Source organism: Mus musculus, chromosome 5 (assembly GCF_000001635.26).
Source record: "Mus musculus strain C57BL/6J chromosome 5, GRCm38.p6 C57BL/6J".
Lineage (NCBI taxonomy): Eukaryota > Metazoa > Chordata > Mammalia > Rodentia > Muridae > Mus > Mus musculus.
This window is the reverse complement of record NC_000071.6, coordinates 25,269,606-25,291,165: the sequence shown is the minus strand read 5'-3', so window position 1 is coordinate 25,291,165 and position 21,560 is coordinate 25,269,606. Positions and strand designations below refer to the sequence as shown.

The following is a 21,560-nucleotide window of genomic DNA, read 5'->3' as shown; positions in this document are numbered from 1 at the left end:
CTCAGAGGTGTCAGTTTCTCGTGCTATGGCGGAGTCTGGAGTACTTCCCTCTCGGAGGTCTTTACATTTCAATCTACAGCTCTTTCGAAAGAATAGCCATTTGTACTGTTTTATAGGTCAGCCCATTTACTATGTTTTCATAGCAGCATAATAACTGCTCCATTTGCTGTTTTGTTGTTGCTGTTGTCGAGAGGACGTTGCTGTGGTACCATGTGTGGGGCTGGTGAGAAGTCCCAGTGGAATTGTGCATTGTGATGCATGTGCTCCTCCTCTTTCAGGATACAGGACCACTATGGTGACCGGGACACTCCCGATAGTTTCGTCCCCTCCTCTTCTCCTGAGAGTGTGGTTGGTGTGGAGGTGAACAAGTACCCAGATCTGTCACTGGTGAAAGAGGAGCCTCCAGAACCTGTGCCGTCCCCCATCATCCCCATTCTTCCCAGCATATCCGGGAAAAGTACGTTTGGCTTAATCTAACAAGTTACTATTGTAAATATTTTGACTTTGAGAGCTCTGAATATTCTTTTCTCCCCTTTCAGATTCAGAATCAAGAAGAAATGACATCAAAACTGAGCCAGGCACTTTATTTTTTACTTCACCTTTTGGTTCATCCCCAAATGGTCCCAGATCGGGTCTTATATCTGTAGCGATCACTCTGCATCCTACAGCTGCTGAGGTAAAGGACGGCATCACTTACGCTGTGCACTGTGTGCCATTTTTAAACTTCTGTCAGTGATTTACAAGGAAACATTTCAGGGAGCAGAACAGAGAAGGAAAGGGAGTTGCTCCAGACATCCAGGTTGTACTATTCAGTATGAGGTTTATTTGGGTCTCAGCTAAGCAAAAACTGGAGCTGAGAGTTCATGTGCTCTTGTAAAAGGGTGTGTGCTTTGGAGAATTTTAGAAAAAAAGCATTTCCACAACTGTCCACGTTATAAAAGTTAAACATTGCTCTTGCTATCTTGCTCCGCTCTTGCAACCTTCCTGCAAGAGAGTGGAGACCTTCCTGTTGTTCCTACTCTCTACCCATTCCCTTCCTCCTTCTCTCTCCACTTGCTCATGGCAGGCCTCTCCACCCCCCCCCCCCCGCCTTTCTCTGCCTCTACTAACCTCTCAACTCCTCTCCCCATGCCCTTAATAAACACTAGTTTACACTCATGAAAAAATAAAAATAAAAGTTAACCATTAGAAAACCATAGTCAAGCTGGCAGTGGTGGCACAGGCCTTTACTCCCAGCACTTGGGAGGCAGAGACAGATTTCCAAGTTCGAGGCCAGCCTGGTCTATAGAGTGAGTTCCAGGACAGCCAGGGCTACACGGAGAAACTGTGTCTTGAAACAAAACAAAAGAGAGTGAGTGAGAGAAAACCATAGTCAATAATAGAGTCTACAAAAGCGATAGAAACTTTCTCCAGGCATCTTATGCCAACAGCACTAATGATCTATCAAAGATTTATTTGTTTTAAAAACTCCCAAGTTTTATAAAGATATTTTATTGGAGATCAAACTTACAGTTTAATTTATATATGTGTGTGTGTGTGTGTGTGTGCACATACATATATATATATGTATGTATATATATAAAAATCTTTTAGTTGTCAGCAGATAGAGCCTTAGCTGCACTGTTGAAGACCGTATTGGCCTTTTAGCCAGAGCTAGGCCTACTCATTTCCTGTGATCATAGCTTTAGGCCTACAGATACTGAGGTAACTAGAATAGCTCGTTTACTGTGTATAGATCCCAGTGCCAGTTGGAACTCTGAAGATTTCTGTTTATGAAGGCTTTGTATATTACTTCATGAAAATAAATTTATTGAAGTTTATATAAAAGTATTTGGGTTCTTTTGTACTGTATCATGAAGATAGCATTATCCTAAGTGATGCACTCTTCTTCTAGGTGAGTAACATGGTATTTACTTTTTGTTTTAGAACATTAGCAGCGTTGTTGCTGCGTTTTCTGACCTTCTTCACGTGAGAATTCCTAACAGCTATGAGGTTAGTAATGCTCCAGATGTTCCACCCATGGGTTTGGTCAGTAGCCACAGAGTAAACCCAAGTTTGGAGTATCGGCAGCATTTGCTTCTTCGTGGGCCTCCACCAGGATCTGCAAATCCTCCCAGATTAGCAACCTCTTACCGGTTGAAGCAACCTAATGTACCATTTCCTCCAACAAGCAATGGTGAGCTTTTTGTTAATCCCAAATCCATTCTCTGTTAAAAAGTTAAGCCTGCTCATTCTAAAATTTTGATTTACTTTTTAACAATGTGTTGGTGTGTAGTCTTTGCTAAGTTGACTTGCTCTGGCTGTTGTTTTCTGTGGTGTGATGTGCATTTCTATGCTCTGGCCTATGGCAACAAGACTGAGTCTAACTCTCTGTTCAAGCTGTTCAGCTTGCAGACCCCTGAGCCACTTGCCCCAACTAGCCTGCTCCATGTGGTACAGATGAAGCCATAGATAGTGCATTGTTGTTCTGTTCTGTTTAGCTGCTATTGCATACACTACCTCCGGCCTTTGCACATCCTCTGTAGGGCGTATTTCTTCCCACAGGAATGCCTGGGTGCCCATTCTGAGAATCAGCACATCTTCCTTACACCTGCCATGAAGTTGCTTTCCTTCTGCTCACTGGCATCTTATGTGCCAGCCTTGTACCTCACTGCCTCCTCATCCCTGGATTCTTTGCCATATTTTTGTCTTCCCTAAGCTTATACTAGAATCTGGCTGTTTCTCATCTTTGAACTCTTTTTGAAAGTTGCCTATATTAAAGTTTTTTGCCTATATTAAAGTCTTTGTAATCTTACCTGTTGGCTGCCTCTTTCTTGTTTCTCCTGCCATTTTCTGCCTTGACCTCCACCCCTCTACCCCAGGAGATTCCCTCAGTGTAGACTTGCTCTTCTGAGCCCTTGGGCCTTGTTCACAGTATACCTTGGCTTTCACTTCTCTCTGATGCTGTAAATCGCATAAGTTATTTGTACTCATTGCTCTTTATTTCCCATAGAACTTGCAGTATCAGCTTACCTGTCAGGAAGTGGATCTGTGCTCTCTTGATGCACTGTACATATTTGAGGATCTTGGTGCTTTGCTTTTGTTTGATTCTTTAGTGCTAGCCTCCTTTTTCAGCTGTTTGGGAGTGGGTGTTTTCCTTTATTTGAACTTCATTGTCAAATATTAGATTCCCTGCCACTAGAGCTTAGAAAATTTTTATTAAAGCAAAAAAATATAAAGTAAGTAATCCATGTTGTAATCGATTACATAGTTTCATTTTCTATTGTGTGCTACCTGTATCTTTGGTCAGTTTTAATTGCTAACAAAAGTCCACTCCTTAGGTCTTTCTGGGTATAAAGACTCTAGTCATGGTCCAGCAGAAGGTGCGTCGCTCCGACCACAGTGGTGCTGCCACTGTAAGGTGGTTATTCTTGGAAGTGGTGTGCGGAAGTCATGCAAGGATCTGACCTTTGTGAACAAGGTACTTTACTATTCTTCCCATGACCTCGTCCTACTTCTGTTTTTGCCAGTGACTTCTGCATCAAGACAAAGTGCTTCATGGGATATGATAGACAAGCATGTAGTAGATGGGCTCAGCTTCAAACCAAACAGCTATAGCAGACTACTAAATTGTTCATTTTTAGAATACAGTAAGATATGGACAGTGTAGTTTCTGGGGTTTTTTTTTTTTGTTGTTGTTTTTTCTTTTTTTTTTTTTTCCCCTTCTAAACTATTTGTGTCTCTATTTAGCCCTGGCTGTCCTAGGCCAGGCTGGCCTTCAACTCACAGAGATCTACCTTCCTTTGCCTCCAAAGTGCCGGGATTAAAGCCATGCACCATCATGCCCAGCTTTGCATTGGTTTTTAGGTGGAAAATTATCATAGGGTGAATATTGGGACAGTGTCTTCACAGTTGGAGGATATAGAGCACTCACTTTTGAATGTCACCTAAGATTAGCAGTCCACAGGGTACTAGTTTAATTAGCATGTGTCTTACTGAGGTCCCACACATTTCCCTTTGCTTTTCAGGGTTCCCGAGAGAACACCAAAAGGATGGAAAAGGATATTGTCTTTTGTAGTAATAACTGCTTTATTCTTTATTCATCAGCTGCACAAGCAAAAAACTCAGACAACAAGGTAAAGTAACCAAAGTATATTGAGGGATTTCTGCCTTGGGGCTACAGTCCCCTCCTCAAGAGTCCTATAGGAAAACACTAGTAAGATGGTGCTCAAATTGACAGACAAGCCTGATATAGCCTTCAGCTATATTTTTCCCTACTAAATACCCTATTTGACAAAAAAGTAGAAAGTTTCAAGTTACATTTTAACACGCATTTATTTATTTAGTGGCATTGAGGGTTGAATGTAGGACCCAATACATGCTAGCCAACTACTTTACCACTAAGTTATATCCTATGCCTCTTTTAGTGTTTACTATTGAGGTCTCACTGAGCTGCCTTTCACTCATAATCCTTCTGCCTTAATCTGAGTTGACACCCCACTACCACCACATGCATGCATACATGCACGCACACGCACACAGGAATGTCTGTGTATCTATCTTGTTTTTATTTTGAGAAAATAAAAAAAAATTTAAAAGTTTCAGACTTCAGAGTGCTAGGATTTCAACTTTATGCTGTCACATATAGATTATTTTTTTAAAGAAAAAACTTTTTAAAAGTTTTTTTAGTTTTAATTTTATTTACACACATATATATGTGTGTGTGTGTAGTATGTGTGTATGTCTTGTGTACGGGTGTCTCTTGAGGGCAGAAGAGGGCATTGGATCCCTTGGAACTGAAGTAACAACTAGTTATAAGCTACTACATGAGTGCTGGGAACCTGGAAGAGCAGCAAGTACTCTTAACTGCTGAGCCATCTTTCCAGCCCCTAGCTCAACTACATTTTAAGAGTGTGAAATTAAATAGAGAATTGGTACTCAGATCTTACATTATACTAATTACGAACAACTCATTAAATATTAATAGTTTTGTTTTATTGGTCAGTTGGGAAGGTTTGTAAAAAAGAAAATTATGTGTATTCTTTAATTGTAAGAGAAGTCATCGTGTGCATGTCCAGCTTTCTGTGGAGTCGCATGCAGATTGTGTCAGTATGGCTAACAATGGAGTTGTTCACATGATGCATTTTTAATGATGTATTTTGAAGGAAAAATTTTCCTGTAAAGCTGCCAGTTGTCACTCACTGCTTCAATGTGATTTCATTAATATGCCTTTCACAAAATAGTACTCACCAAACAAAACACTTACGACGTGTATTAGTCCCTGGTATAGTAAAATTCAAATTGACAAACAAATTTAGGTTTTTAATTAAAATTTATTCTTAGAGAGTATGGGTTTTCCTCATGTAGTTTCTTAAAATAATGCATGGGGTGGCCCACTCTGGATTTAATCCTGAGCCACCTTTCAGGATGAGCATATGAGCAGAGGCATGACAGTCTATCCCAAAGCTGAGAGGTGCTGGTACTGTTCTCCTGAAGTACCTGGTCGTAGCTGAGAGGCTCGGAGTGTTCAGGTGACTCGCTTGCTGACAGGGCACTCCTTTCTTCTCTGTTTCTCATGGCAATTGATAAAGCCCAAGGCTAACATTCAAGATGTAGAGACGAACCCCTGTGTGGGTGATGCTGCTGTGCTCTGTTGTATATTATCTGTTGTACAATTGAATAGATCTGTTGTACAAATTGAATTAGATCTCCTGAAATCATTGATTGGGGAAGGGGAGGTCTCCCAAGAAAGTTTAAGAGAATCGTCTCCAGATTGTGACTGTGTATAAGAGAGGCACGGGAGCCTTGCCCTTTACCTTTATCAGCTTCTGTTATTGCAAAATAACCATTCTCAGTGTTCAAGGTCAACTTGCTATGCCTAAACATTTACTCATCTGTGCCTGCCCCTTAAGTCATAGACTATTAAGCTTCTCTCCATCAGTAGACTTGCTTTACTGGCAAGTGAATCCTTCCCTTTTCTCATGATTTCTTTTTGCTGCCCAGGAATCCCTTCCGTCACTGCCACAGTCCCCTATGAAGGAGCCTTCCAAAGCATTTCACCAGTATAGCAACAACATCTCCACTTTGGATGTGCACTGTCTCCCTCAGTTCCAGGAAAAGGTTTCCCCTCCTGCATCACCTCCCATATCCTTCCCTCCAGCCTTTGAAGCAGCCAAAGTCGAGTCCAAGCCTGATGAGCTTAAGGTAACGGTCAAGTTAAAGCCTCGGCTGAGGACTGTTCCTGTTGGGCTTGAAGACTGTAGACCACTGAATAAAAAGTGGAGAGGAATGAAGTGGAAGAAATGGAGCATTCATATTGTCATCCCCAAGGGGACCTTTAAGCCACCTTGTGAGGATGAAATAGATGAGTTTCTAAAGAAATTGGGCACTTGTCTTAAACCTGACCCTGTGCCCAAAGACTGTCGGAAGTGCTGCTTTTGTCATGAGGAAGGGGACGGGCTGACAGATGGGCCAGCACGGCTGCTCAACCTGGACCTGGACCTCTGGGTCCACCTGAACTGTGCTCTGTGGTCTACAGAGGTTTATGAAACACAGGCTGGTGCCTTAATAAATGTGGAGCTAGCGCTGAGGAGAGGACTACAAATGAAGTGTGTCTTCTGTCATAAGACAGGTGCCACCAGTGGATGTCACAGATTCCGATGTACCAACATTTATCATTTTACTTGCGCCACTAAAGCACAATGCATGTTTTTTAAGGACAAAACAATGCTTTGCCCCATGCACAAACCAAAGGGAATCCACGAGCAACAGTTAAGTTACTTTGCAGTCTTCAGGAGGGTCTATGTGCAACGAGATGAGGTGCGGCAGATTGCTAGTATCGTGCAGCGGGGAGAGCGGGACCATACCTTTCGTGTTGGGAGCCTCATCTTCCACACCATTGGCCAGCTGCTTCCACAACAGATGCAAGCATTCCACTCTCCGAAAGCACTCTTCCCAGTGGGCTATGAAGCCAGCCGGTTATACTGGAGCACCCGCTATGCCAACCGACGCTGCCGGTACCTGTGCTCCATTGAGGAGAAAGATGGGCGGCCTGTGTTTGTCATCAGGATTGTAGAGCAAGGCCATGAGGACCTGGTCTTAAGTGATTCATCACCTAAAGGTAGGATCACTTGTGTGCTGTTGTCAGGCCAGTGGGTGGTGTTCCATGTCAGTGTCTCTGTTTTGTATGTGATGGTTTCATGAAGAACCTTTACTTGTCGGTGCAAATCTTAAACCTCTGTGTTAGTACACCTTATTGGATGCTGTGTTAGTGCACCTTGTTTGCTCTGCAGATTCTATATTCTATTCTGCAGAGTCTTGAGGAAGAGAAGTGATACCTTGGAACTCCCTTCAAGGTCAGAAGCAGAAAGCAGGGACCAAATCCAAAGCATTGCATGATTTTGTCCTATTCAGCTTGGATTTAAAGCTGGGAATTACAAACTTCATTTTGTACTACTGGGCATTTTTATTTTCATGTTTACTGATGTAGAAAGTACTAAAGAGCTGCTTTTTAAATGTTTTCATAGTTTTTAAAAACATATGGAGCAGTCCAAAGGTATTTCCAAAGAAACTACCCAGTCTGTATTTTAATTCTCAACTGGGGGAATGCCTATCTGTAGCCCTTGCTAATTGAATTATTCCTTTCTAATAGTGTATTTTCTTTTGTTCCATATCCAATTAAATTCACTAATTTCTTTCATGTTTACTGTTTGATGTCCTTATGGTGGCATTATTTTCCCCCAGATATCATCAAGTCTTTGAAATAAGTTGCTGCCATTTGACAAACGTGTTTGTTACATTGCTGCCCAGATTTTATTTAAAAGCTAGTAGGTCTTTGTGAGTGACTCTTCTTTATCCTCTCTTGGTTTTGTACTGTGCCCGGTCCTTCTTTTTGTTTAGCTGAAAGGAAATTCATCGTAAAAATTATTTTTTTTGTTCATATGTAGATGTTTGGGATAAAATTTTGGAGCCTGTGGCTTGTGTGAGAAAAAAATCTGAAATGCTGCAGCTTTTCCCTGCGTATTTGAAAGGAGAAGACCTGTTTGGCCTGACTGTCTCTGCAGTAGCACGGATAGCTGAATCAGTAAGTGTCCCGGTTATAGTCTAACATGGGCTTGTTTTCTAATCCAGCATGTTCACAGTGCTACTATAGAAACCTTCCTACTTTCCAGGACATGGAACTTGAGTGTGGGTGATCAGTTGGCAAGCTTAGTATCAAGTTTCTCAGAGGACAGCTAGTGTCATCTGTCCTGTTTAACCATGTGTCTGAGGAGATGCCCCTGACCTGCTGAAGTCCTGGTTTTTTTTGCAGATTTTTTTCCCCTTTTCTTAACTTTTCTTGATTTTCTCTTGCCCTTGTCCTAGGGGTGGGTGGTCCCACTGCAGCAGTACTGACTAGTATCTTCTCTGAGTGTAGGTGCATTTGTCAAATGGAACAATAAAGAAATGTATTCACTAGAACTATGTTCTAGAGCCAGACCTGGAGATGAAGGCCTGTAATCTCAGACACTTAGGAGGTGGAAGTAGATATCTAAGTAGACATCAGTCTGGGCAACCTGCTGAGACTCTTATCTCAGAATTGTTAAAAAGTAAGAAGAGCGTTAAGGCTCTAGTTGAGTGGTACAATGCTGGCCTTGAAAGCCTGAGGGCTAGGTGGGATTCTTCAAGCTACAAAAAGAAAAGAAGACCAAGCTGGTGAGGTGGCTCAGCATGTAAAGGCACTACCACTAAGCCTGGCAGCCTAATAAGTCCAGTATGGTGGACGTAAAGAGCCAGGTCCAACGGCTCATCCTCTAGTCTCCAAAGGCTCACACAGCACTCATGTATACACTGGAACACTCGCCCTTTCTCTACACAAACACATGCAGGAGTAAATGGAAAAATAATTTAAAAAATAAATATAAAGGAAACTTTGAACATCTCAGTTACTTTCAAGTAGACCTTAATTTACCACCAAAACTGCTGGAACAGTGAGTGACAGCTTTGTGTCATGATCACATTGTACAGAAGGGAGAAGAGATCCAGAAACTAAACCACTGAGATGACCCCCAGCTGCTCTGAGTTCTAGACATCCAGACAGTCATTATTACATTGTGACCACCTCTTCCTGTCTGTAAACTGAAACATCAGAACTCTCACATGCAGGAATTCTTAATGCAGGAAGAGTTAATCTCCTCAAGAAAAGGTGGCCTGGGCTTACCAAGTTTTGTTTTGAAATTGGATTTATACAATATTCAAATAGTTATGAGTGTAGCCTCATTATTAAATAGGTCACTGACTGTGGGGGCAAAAAATATCTAAATTGTTTTCACCCTGGGCCTGGCTGAAAATTATATCCTTGGCCAGATGAGTTACCATTTTGTGTCTCTTTCTCCTTTCTTTAGCTTCCTGGGGTTGAGGCATGTGAAAATTATACCTTCCGATATGGCCGTAATCCTCTCATGGAGCTTCCCCTTGCCGTGAACCCCACAGGTTGTGCCCGTTCTGAACCTAAAATGAGCGCCCATGTCAAGAGGTTTGTGTTAAGGTATCTTGTTTCATCTTCACATAGTACAGCCCAGGGTTTCTAGGCACCTTAGTGGGGTTTGTGCTTGATTTGTCTGCTGCTTACAAACCCTGCTGTCTCTGGCTGTGTATGTGCCTGACAACTTCAGAAGATGCTCTGTGTCTCTGCTAGGCAGCTTTCTGTGTCTGTCAGTAAGGCTTTTAATTGGCGTGGCTTTCACATTATTCAGAGGTATCTTCAGTTGTCCTTTTATTGTCCTGTTGGTACATTGTCATCTGTAGGCCTCACACCTTGAATAGCACCAGCACTTCAAAGTCATTTCAGAGCACAGTCACTGGAGAGCTGAATGCACCCTACAGTAAGCAGTTTGTCCACTCCAAGTCATCACAGTACCGGAGAATGAAGACTGAATGGAAATCTAATGTGTATCTGGCCCGATCTCGGATCCAGGTAAGGAAGGAAGTTGAGTTAGGTCTCAAGATGCTGATGTCCAGTAGGAAAAGCTACTGCACATTGGGCGCAGAGAGAGAATCAGGTCTGTTTGCTTATTTGTTTCTTTGTTTATTTTTGTGGTACTGTGATTTGAGTTAATCCCAACCCTGGAATCATGCTTTGAGAGTTGTGTTCCACCTTGTCAGGTTTTCACATGAGGACTCTAGTTTGTAGCCTTAGAACTTGGTGCTGAACCTCAAGTAGAAAGCAGGCCTTGGGAATCCACATCTTTATATCATGTTAAAGGCTGTGGAGAAACAGGCTGCACTGGATTTTGCATGCACTGAGCTAAAAGTTAAAATGAATGCCAGCACTTGAAGATAGAGCAAGCTGGGTCAGATCAGGGTTGAAGACAGAGGTCTTCAACAACATTGGATAAATTCATGTGCCATTTTGGATTTGGAAGCTATATCTTTTTAGCACTGCCTTTTTGTGAAATCATTGAACATTTCTGATAGACATTCTAGGAGTATTGTCTTAGTCCAGGTTTCTATTCCTGCACAAACATCATGACCAAGAAGCAGGTTGGGGAGGAAAGGATTTATTCAGCTTACACCTCTAAACTGCTGTCCATCACTAAGGAAGGAAGTCAGGACTGGAACTCAAGCAGGTCAGGAAGCAGGAGCTGATGCAGAGGCCATGGAGGGATTTTCTTTACTGGCTTGCTTCCCCTGGCTTGCTCAGCCTGCTCTCTTATAGAACCCAAGACTACCAGCCCAGGGATGGTCCCACCTACAAGGGGCCTTCACACCTTGATCACTAATTGAGAAAATGCCTTACAGCTGGATCTCATGGAGGCATTTCCTCAACTGAAGCTCCTTTCTCTGTGATAACTCCAGCCTGTGTCAAGTTGACACAAAACCAGCCAGTACAAGTATTTACATGTAAGGCTGCCCATTGACAAAGCATTTAAAATTGAACCTGTAGTCTTCAGTTGTGGTCTTAATGTTGATGTGTGTCTGTCTAATCAGAAACTCTCCTGTCAAAGACTGGAACTGTAAAGCTCTTACTTTGTCAGATTCTCCAGTCCCCACACTCATGTTGTTAAATAGTGTCTATCCGTCCCTAAATCAGCCTCAGTATTTTCAGATCTACCCTGCGATAAAATTCTGTTACTTCACCCCATCCTCTTCCAAGTTCCAGCCCCTCCTGGAAACCAGTTTGTACGTACAGTAAAAATTAGATCAACAATCACAATTCTTACAAGTTTAGTACAATGGCTTTCCTCCTAACCGGTCGCTTTAAGAATCTTGTTCTTAGACAGTTTGCAAACGTGCCTGGCATCAGGCTCTCTTTATCATTTTTTCTCTTGATGAATCCTTTTAGTCTGCAGCACTGTGACTTCAGGTTGAGCATCACCTGTGATGATGATGGCCAATGAGCTGAGGCAGGAAATAGGAGGTGGGATAATGGCAGGAAGGCAGAGGATTCTGGCAAGTAGTGAGTGAATAAAAGGAGATGCAGGGAGAGATTACAAAGAGATTGGAGTGAGATGCTGGGGGAAACATTGAGGAAGAAGCAGGCTGGGACTGAGGAGAGGTAACGACCCATGTGGTAGACATAGAATAGTTTGAATGGGTTAAAGAAGCTACAAGCTAGTTGGGGAATGAGCTAAGCTTGTGGGCAAGGTATTTATTAATAGGTAGTCTCAGAGTCAACATCCTGGGAGCAGGGGCTGGAAGGAAAAAATGTTCTGAGGTTGACAGACCAGGAGCCTGCCCACCTCCAGAGACCCAGCTCTGAAGGAGTTCAGCCAGTGTCATGACCTAGGTGGACAGCTGCCTTCTTTATGGTTTCCTTGTTTTGCTCTTCTGAAATGTCTTCTACTTTACCTGGATGATCTTTCTTATACATTTTAACAACCAGTTACAAGCCCTTCGCTCTTGATCACTTTGTTTCGTCTTGTTTCACAGCCTTTTTCTCTGAGGTGACCCTCTGTCAGATTCTGTGGACATGTTAGGGCCCTGTCTCTGCTACTTCCAGTTGCTTCTCTCCTCACTTGCCTTTTAGATATTAGAGCTTGCTCATTCTGTGCCTGTTTCCACTCATGAGGAATGCTTTTAGTGGGATCTTGACTATGTCTTCAGCTTATAATTAACCTCAATCATTATTTTTAAAGAGTTATTTATTTTATGTATATGAGTACACTGTAGCTGTACTGATGGTTGTGAGCTATACCATGTGGTTGCTAGGAATTGAACTCAAGACCTCTGCTCGCTCCGGCCCCGCTCACTCCGGCCCAAAGATTTATTTATTATTATGTGTAAGTACACTGTTGCTGTTTTCAGACACACCAGAAGAGGACATCAGATCTCATTATGGATGGTTGTGAGCCTCCATGTGGTTGCTGGGATTTGAACTCGGGACCTTTGGAAGAACAGTCAGTGTTCTTAACCACTGAGCCATTTTTTAATTGTTGTTACTGTACATACATACACATGCACATGCGTAGGTGGAGGACAGTTCCAGGAGGCAGTGTTCTCCTTGCCATGCGTGTTTGCCCTCAGGCTGCCAGGCTTTTGCAGTGAGCATTGTCTTCACTGACACTCCTGAGTGGTCTTTGAGAGTTTCGGCTTTCTGTCATGTCCTCTCACCATTCCTGTCTTCAGTGATTGTGGTAATGGTGGTAGTTTTTATATCTTAGGGACACATGCATGGACACATTTATGAAAATAGAATCATATTATCTATGCTCACTTTCCCCCAGGAACACAGAGCTCGCATTACCTGAGTCTCCCATCACATTCTCAGTACGTTGTGTGATGCTTCACAGTGATGAAGTGCAATCCCATCGTTGCACGGCCATTGGCGGTCTCACAGCAGATGCCGTGCCATCAGTGTCCCATAGGAATAGTCTTGTATCCATCCTGATAGTTGTAGTTTTATGGAGCATAATCGAAAAAGTAAAGCTTCTATCTAAAACTATATTTACTTTTTCTTTTAATAACATATTTTCCCAAAAGGCCGTAATTGCTGGCTTCCTCCTGAAGTCTGGGACTCTATTCTGGTTTTCTCTTGTGTAGGAGGTGTTCTCACCTTTTTACAGTTGTCAGCTTCGTAGGTATACTCTGACACTGAGATCTTTCTCAAAGAATATATTCTCGTTTATATTTATGTCTGCATGTGAATATGCACCCTGTGTGAAAATGCATGTCCACAGAGGCCAAAAGAGAGCATTGGGTCCCTGGAGCTGAGTCAAAGGCTTTGTAAGCTGCTGTATGCTTTGTAAGCTGACTGAACTCAGTTCCCCTGGAACAGAAAGAAGCAGTTTAACCACAGAGCCATCTCTCCAGCCTCTGACACTGACTGCTGGTGAAGCTGTCTTCTCATGACTGGCCTTTGGACTTGCCTTTTTGAAAATTATATGTTTTATGACCTTTGTCCATATTTCAGTTTGTACTAGCTTGCAGGGTTAGGTGTCTTCCAGTATGAAACATGCCCATCAGAACTCCAGTATCTTTTTTTCTTACAAAGTTTTTTTTGTTTTTTTTTTTTTTGGCTTTTTTGTTTGGTTGGATTTATATAGACAAGCATACAAGTTTGTATCATTTCTGTATACACACTTAGGTTGTGTTCTTCTAGTATTTTATCTATACAATGAACTTCCATTTTTTTAACTTTATTTTATTATACAGCCAATAATTGTAATGCTATTTTGCATACAATATCCTTTGCAGCCATTGCTATTACCATGCCATAGGTTCTCAGACACAGTTTGGAGTGCTTGTTACGCTGGCCCAGATGGCACTGATGTGCACTCACATTGTTTTTATGTTCTGATTTGTTCACATCTGAGTCACACCTGGAACCAGCAAACATGCCGGCACAGTTGACTTACTATGCGCTCTAGTGAGAAGCCTCTGGCAGATTCCATGAGTGGAGGACTTGATTTTCATCCCTCCTTTTCACCATAGTTTCTTCCCTGGTCAGAATTGAAAGCACAAACCCAGATTAGGGCAATAAAATGCAGATTATCTGTGAACATTGTATTTATTTGCTTTTTTAAAAGTATTTCCCCACATCTGTGTTTACTGCCACCTCTAAGATAGTATAGATTTACCAGGCACTGGTGTGGACAGTCTAAGCTGCCAAATAAGGCTTCAGTGTGTTCAACTGAACAGGTTTTTTGTCATCCCAGCCATTCAGGAGGCTGAGGCAGAAGGATCACAAATTTAAGGACTGCCTGAACAACTTAGTGAGATCTTATTTCAAAACATTTAAAAAGAGCTGGGAATGTATCCTGTACATTTCTCTCACCTCAGAATTTTTTTATTGGGAAGAACTTCAAAAACTGAATTGTTCCCACCTTTCCTGATACTAGAACAAAGTAATGTTTTCTGTTTTGCTGTATTCTGCTATTTCTAGGAAACTCAGTCAAATCTGAAACAACTTTGTAGTAGTCATACTCCTTATAGTTCCTCTCCCTCTTCCTATTGTATTGGATGCTTACTGTGTGGGGCTTGGTGGTAATTGAGCAGGCATAGTGGAGAGTGCAGCTGCCCACCCGAGCCACATAGCACTTGTAGAGATTGTCTTAATCCACTTACTGTTGCTGGTGTAGGGAGTCGCTAGTGGGCAGCTTAGCTTGCTGTGCTGGTGGGAGGGATGATCAGTGCTAAGGGCCGCCTGTAATGAGGTCCTTCCTGTGGTGTCTTTCCAGAGTGAAGGGAAGGACATCCAAGTTGCAGTCATCCAAGGACAGTTAACACTTACACTGTCATCGCAGTAAGCCAGGCCGAAAGACAGTGTAGAAAAGGACACGGGAACAGTGTAATGTGCTAAAGCTGAAAGGAGCTGTGTTGTTAGGGTTTTTAACTAAACCTTAAATATGGCTTTTCATAAGACTGCAAGGGCAGTGCATTTTGATGAAGAGACTAAAGGTCTGTCGGGGATATTGCAATGTTTACTTACAATCCTTTTTCCTTCCACTTAGGGACTGGGCCTGTATGCTGCTAGAGACATTGAAAAACACACTATGGTCATCGAGTACATTGGAACAATTATTCGAAATGAGGTTGCAAACCGGAAGGAGAAGCTTTATGAGTCTCAGGTACTGTATAAACTGAGCACAGGCAGCCAGTGGGACACACCGCAAATGCATCAGCTGTGTCTGGTAGGGTGCCCAGGAATGTGACCAGGGTGCTCCCAGCACAGACTGAACGTGAGGGGAAGTCATTCAGACCACACCGATGACTGACTACCTGCCTTCTCTTTAGAACCGGGGTGTGTACATGTTCCGCATGGACAATGACCACGTGATTGACGCCACACTCACAGGAGGGCCTGCAAGGTGAGGCAGGAAGGAGACTGTGGCCCAGAGGGCTTTGCTCGGGGAGGGGCAGCGGAGCTTTATACTTGCTTTGTTAACGCATCCAGAGAAGCAGCCATAGTTTCCTCTGTACAGGGGAAGCTCTTCATTGTTTTCACACTGAGTTTTCTGATGTGTCCCACAGATACATCAACCACTCCTGTGCCCCTAACTGTGTGGCTGAAGTCGTGACCTTTGAGAGAGGACACAAGATTATCATCAGCTCCAACCGGAGGATACAGAAAGGAGAAGAGGTAAGTAGGGGAAGGGCTTGCTGAGATCTGTACCAGGGTGTGGCAGTTCCTGACTGCGGCTTCCATCACATCACTCTTAGAGTCTCAGCCTCAACCCAGGGCTTTGCCGTCTGTTTATCTTACTTCAGACATTCAAATGCCGGCTTCTTCCTTGTAGTAGATCATAAAGCCACATGAAACCCACCATATAGTACCAAGTAGCTTAGCATCCTCCTTTCTTTGTCCCTTAATCTGGACAGTCTGATAAGCTCCTTTCAAGATGGTTCCTGTCAAAGTTCTGGCAATCACAGGGACTTGATATATTCACATGATATATTATTGCAAGGACTGTAGGCACAAATTTGGGGAGCTATATGTTCCTGCTCATATGCACACTTAGAAAATTTCACATCATTCATATATATATATAGTATGTTTTTGTTTTGTCTTTAAAATGTTTTATGTAGGACGAGACATTTGTTTCTTAGTATCTCACAGAGATGACTTTGGTCTAGCTCTTCAGGTTATTATCCTTAATTGTCCTATTTACGTGTCCCAGCTCTGGCTTTCACACATGGCATCAGCACCTTGAATGTAGTGCTCTAAATCTGGAGTTAGTGTCCAATACAAAGCTCTTGGGAAGTCTGCTGTGTCAGGAAGCCTGGATGTGCCCACTGTGATGAAGCTCTAGTCTTGTGTAGACAGTGTGAGACCACATCTATTTACTTGGTCTTTGTAGAACTTACCTTTAAAATTAAGAACATCCTTATGTGACTAGGACAGGGCCTGCCGAGCAGCCTAGTATCTCCCCTGAGTGTCATCTTGTATGCATCCTCTAGAGTTGCCAATCCTGTTATTACTCAGCAAACACCTAACAGAAGGCAGTGCATTCTTTTCCCAATGCAGCTGCTCCACAGTGGCTGCAAGTTTTTTGCTCCCTGTGCAGTCTTCCAGATAGTGGCTGATGTTTGAGTTGGAAAGACCCAGAGATTGACTGTTTGCCCTCCCTTGGCTTTATGGGGTCGAGGGAACAGGGTGTAAAGCTTACTTGGAGGGAGTCATGCTGCTTTCCAGCCACCCAGTTGGGTGGCCTGGAGTTTGAGTAAGAATTCTACAGCCATTGAATGCTGATCCAAACAGCTTTTTCTCTAAGGGGAACACTAGCTTACCCTGAGCCATGGTTAAAAACCAGATTCAGGACACCCTGAACTCCATCGTGTTCCACTGAGTTTAAGATGGGATTGACTTTTGCCACCACAGGACCAAAGAAAGTCCTCAATTTGTGCATTAATTGGTGAGACATGAGGTATCGGTAGGTTCTAGATGCTGTCTAAAGACAGGTTTGGGATTGGTGGAGGTAAACATTAACAATGTAAACTCTATGTTATAGTCACAAAGATGTTAGGCCAAGTACAGATGTTGGTAGTAAAAACAATGACGGGGATTTGGACATAGCCCCAATCACTTTTATGGTAGATTTGCAGTGTTCTATCTCTCTATGGTGACAAATTCTAGTTAGCTATAGGATCTTTGAATAGAGGCAGGTTCTTCAGAGGAAAAGGTGGACAAGGGGAAAGCCATGATGTTGACAAGGGCAGGTTCATCTCTGTCCAAACCAAGGAGCCATCTACGGTTTGAGGGAGTACTGGTCCTCATCTTACCCAAAGTGGTGGAGAGGACACTATGAGAAGTCAGAGGCTCGGCACACCAGATCACCACCCCACAACAGTAGTTTCACTTGCCTCTGGGATACCCCACCGCCTCAAGGTTCTATGGGACCTAAACAAACTCAGTGTTGCTTTGGCTTGTGTCTGTTTTGCTTGCTGGTTTTGAAATAGAGGATAGAACGGGGCACTGCCCTGTCTCACACTGTCTGTTTGCCATGGGCAGCTCTGCTATGATTATAAGTTTGACTTTGAAGATGACCAGCACAAGATTCCGTGTCACTGTGGAGCGGTGAACTGCCGGAAGTGGATGAACTGAATGCATTCCTTGCTATCTCACCGGGTGGCTCGTCCCTAGGAAGAGGCGATTCAACACTTCATTGGATTTTGCAGACAGAAAGATATTTTTGTTTTCTGACTTTTTAAGAAACAGCTTCTGGGAGCTCTGATTCCTCAGCCTTGTCTGAAGGATGCTCAGCACAGAGGAGCCGGCTAGGCTGCCTTGCTGCACACTGAGGTCAGCAGAGTCACAGAATGGTCCAGCACTTTTTTTTTCTTTTTTCTTTCTTCTTTCCTTCCTTTTGTTTCCTTGTGGGTGGGTTTTGTTTTGTTATGTTTTGTTAGTCTCACTAAGGAGAAACTTTTACTGGGGCAAAGAGCCGGTGGCTGCCCTGCCCCAGGGTGGGGGCCTTCCTATGAATGTAAGACTGAAATCACCAGCGAAGGGGGCTGTCCAGAGTGCTGGCCACGCCTTACTGACAGGGGCAGGCCCTCAGTTTAACTAAAGTGGACACCACTGATCAAGGAATGTACTGAGATGACTTCCTTAGGGATAGAGCTAAGGGATAATAACTTGCACTAAATACATTTGAATACTTGATTCCATGAGTCAGTTTATTGTAGTTTTTGATTTCTGTAAAATAAGAGAAACTTTTTGTATTTATTATTGAATAAGTGAATGAAGCTATTTTTAAATAAAAGTTAGAAGAAAGCCAAGCTGCTGCTGTTACCTGCAGAACTAACAAACCCTGTTACTTTGTACAAATATGTAAATATTTTGAGAAAAACAGTATAAAAATAGTTATTGACCAAATGCTACCAGGCGCTGCAGCAGCTCGGGTGCTTATAACCGTGGTAGGGATGTTACAATATAATTTTGTGTTATTAAATATGCCATTATAATTATGTAATAACCAAAATTTTGCCCCGGTATTCCTGGGCTTTTTGGAAACTGTCTCTTAGTGCTTGTTTTCTACACCTAACTTCTGACAGCAGCGCGTGTGCTACAACTACAACTTTTATAGCTGTTGGCGATTTAAACTAATGTTTCATATTATATTGTTGCATCCCTACTTCTTCAGTCAGGTTTTTTTGTGCTTACAATTTGTGATAACTGTGAATAACGGCTTAAACACAACCCAAATGGAGGCTGAATTTTTTCTTCAGCAAAAGTAGTTTTGATTAGAACTTTGTTTCCAACCTCACAGAATCATGTAAACATAGAGTCATGTAGCAGGGACCTAACCCAACTCCTTAGCCTTCTATTTAACATAAAAATTTGAAAAAGAAAAAAAAAAGAGAGATGGGGAGAAAGAGAGGTGTGATTATGCTCCCAGCTGCAGGACTCTGGCAATAGGGTTTTTCGAAGATGTAATTTTAAAATGTGTTTGTATGAACTTGTTTGTTTACATTTCTTTAATAAAAAAAAACCACACTGTTTTGTGTTTGCTTGTAGAAACTTAATCAGCATTTGAACCAGGTTAGCTTTTTATTTTGTACTTAAAAATTCTGGTACTGACACTTCACAGGCTAAGTATAAAATGAAGTTTTTGTGTGCACAATTCGAGTGGACTGTGAGCTGTGGGTACATTCAGTGACTCAGCTCTCAGCTTGTAATGTATATGGCATGATGTATTTTTATCTTACAGAATAAATCAATTGTATATATTTTTCTCTTGATAAATAGCTGTATGAAATTTGTTTCTTGAATATTTTTCTTCTCTTGTACAATACTCTGACATCCTACCAGTATTTGTCCTGCCGAGTTTGGTTGTTTTCTGTTCTGTATAATAGTATCTAATGTTGGCAAAAATTGAATTTTTTGAAGTATACAGAGTGTTATGGGTTTTGGAATTTGTGGACACAGATTTAGAAGATCACCATTTACAAATAAAATATTTTACATCTATAGAATGTGCACTGTGTTCTCTGTGGGCTGTGGTCATGTTTGGAGTTTGGTTCTGCTTGGTATCTTTCAGAATTGCTAGTCTAGACATTTGGATGTAAATTCAGCCATGCTCCCTGGCTGTGGGCTCCCCTCCCGCAGTGAAATATGGAAGAGAACTTGTATTAGGGTGGAGTACAGCAGATTAAAGATCATTCTTCATGTTTATTTGCTTGTTTAAACTCTGTGCATTGGTTTGTGTCTGAGATGACGTCTCACTGTGCTGCCCAAGCCCAGGCAGCCTTTTCACCTCCTCATCTGTCTCCTCAGAAGCCAGGACAACAGGTGTGTGCTGCTGCCAGGCCACCTAGACAGGTTTTGGTTTTGTTTCATTTTCCCTCCTTTAAGCTACTTTTCTGTTTTCCTCTGTATGGTAGAGATCTGTCAGATTGAATAGCTGCTAAGAGGCAGGCAATGTGGCACACCTTGAATCCTCTGTGAAGCAGGGGGATTATGAATTTAAGACTATCCTGGGCTACATAAATGTAAACAAGACCCTCTCTTAGGAATGAAGAACGCTATTAACAATCAAAATTCCTTTAATCTCAGCACTTGGGAGGCAGAGGCAGGTGGATCTCTCAGTTCAAGGCCAACCTGGTCTACAGAATAAGTTCCAGGACAACAGCTACACACAGAAACCCTGTCTCGAGTTCGAAGCCAGCCTGGTCTACAGAGTGAGTTCCAGAACAGCCAGGGCTACACAGAGAAACCCTATCTCGAAAAACCAAAAAAAAAAAAAAGAAACCCTGTCTCAAAAAAAAAAAAATCCCCAGAAGCCCCTTCTTTTTCTTTTTCTCCATGTGGAGGGTTCAGAGCTCCTGCCTGATGCCATATATCCTTTCTGCCTCCAAATGCACATTCACCATCAGATGCTGAGGGAAGGAAGGAATGCCTTTGTTTTACTAGAACAGTGCTGACTCAAGGCCAGAAAGGGAAAGAAAGTCTAGTCACTTAAATACAGGCAGAGAGAGCATGGGAGAGGATGTACCCAGAAGACTGCACGGTGCCAGCATCTGTCCACAGGCCTGCATTGCTATCCTCCATGGCCACCTGAGTTCCAGCTTTGAATGCTCACAGTGACTCATGAAAACAGGAGCAGCCCTAAGACTGCAGCTCCAAGCTGGTCAGCTACGTGTAATTTTTTGGTTGCACACTTGGCACCTTGTACTGGGGTACAATGAGCCCAGCATCTGTCTCTACTGGAAACACCAGGTTAGTTTCACTTTGGCTCACTTTTTAAGTTCCTTATACTGAGTGTTGGCCACTGTTCTTTAATGTGTCGCTAACCCTTGCTTTCCTGGGATAAGCCTCCCCTCATCTGACAAGGCAGTATCCAACTTTTTGCTTGAGTACTGAGGATACCAGACAGGTGAAGCAGGATGACCCCCTCGCCACATGAGCCACTGGCAGTGCTTGCGGCTTCTGAGTGTTCTGGACCCAAGCCTGCCATCAGCTGGGGAGCCTAGCACCATGGTGAAGCCTTGGGATTGCCCTTCTAAGATGGAATCTGGCTTCTCCGCACTTCATCTCATTCTCTGGTTTATTTCCAGCCCTGTCTGCTGCCCCATCTTGGTTGCTAAGCTTGTACGTGGTTTGCAGGCAGGTCTTACCAGACCTGTACACGCATCTGCATCTCCTTGTGCAGCATTCTTGGGCTGATTTTTAAAGGTTTTTTTTTTTTTTTTCTGAAGAACAGGATTCAAGTTTTGGAAAACTATTTTCTAGAGAATTCTTTAAACTCGGTTTAATGCTAACCACAAAACACAGCCAGCCATAAGTACCCTGCTTCCTTTTCCTCAATGGAACTTTTACCAGCAGTCTTAAAAATTCCTCTTGGGAGGTATGCCCAGCTTCGGTCACAAACTCCTGAGCCATTCAGTACCCACTACCACCACCTCTCCCCAGCTCTCCTGCTTTCTCCTTCTGGACTCTTACAAATCACCCAGTATGATGACCGTTTCCCAAATACTGCTTCTAAGACTGACGCACAGGAGGCTAGCAGTACATTCAGCCCAGTGTCCCTGTGGAAGCCACAGCCAGGACTCACTTTCCTCAAAGCCACCCCACCCATCTGCCCCTAGGCTCTGGGCTGAATTTTGTATGAAAAGACATCTCACCTGTCTCTTAGAACTGCTGTCCTTCGGTCCTCAGTACC

General features: G+C 42.8%; 1 protein-coding gene across 29 annotated transcripts in view; it reads left to right on the top strand.

Annotated features, from left to right (window-relative positions):
• The window catches only part of Kmt2c (lysine (K)-specific methyltransferase 2C), a 227,061-nt gene extending 207,690 nt beyond the window's left edge, over positions 1-19,371 (top strand). For 17 of the 29 annotated variants that reach the window (XM_017320820.2, XM_030254375.1, XM_006535690.4 and 14 more), the window contains 13 exons: positions 279-457; positions 540-676; positions 1,927-2,176; positions 3,321-3,460; positions 4,008-4,115; positions 5,983-7,099; positions 7,926-8,062; positions 9,363-9,505; positions 9,766-9,934; positions 14,910-15,026; positions 15,193-15,266; positions 15,430-15,538; positions 17,408-19,144. In XM_017320820.2, coding sequence (XP_017176309.1) covers positions 279-457; positions 540-676; positions 1,927-2,176; positions 3,321-3,460; positions 4,008-4,115; positions 5,983-7,099; positions 7,926-8,062; positions 9,363-9,505; positions 9,766-9,934; positions 14,910-15,026; positions 15,193-15,266; positions 15,430-15,538; positions 17,408-17,500 — 2,773 coding nt within the window. In that variant the 3' untranslated portion in view covers positions 17,501-19,144. Of the gene's footprint in view, positions 1-278; positions 458-539; positions 677-1,926; positions 2,177-3,320; positions 3,461-4,007; positions 4,116-5,982; positions 7,100-7,925; positions 8,063-9,362; positions 9,506-9,765; positions 9,935-14,909; positions 15,027-15,192; positions 15,267-15,429; positions 15,539-17,407 lie in introns of those variants that run through there. The other 12 variants (XM_017320826.2, XM_017320825.2, XM_006535700.4 and 9 more) reach the window with 6 other exon arrangements.
• Positions 19,372-21,560: the final 2,189 nt, after the last annotated feature.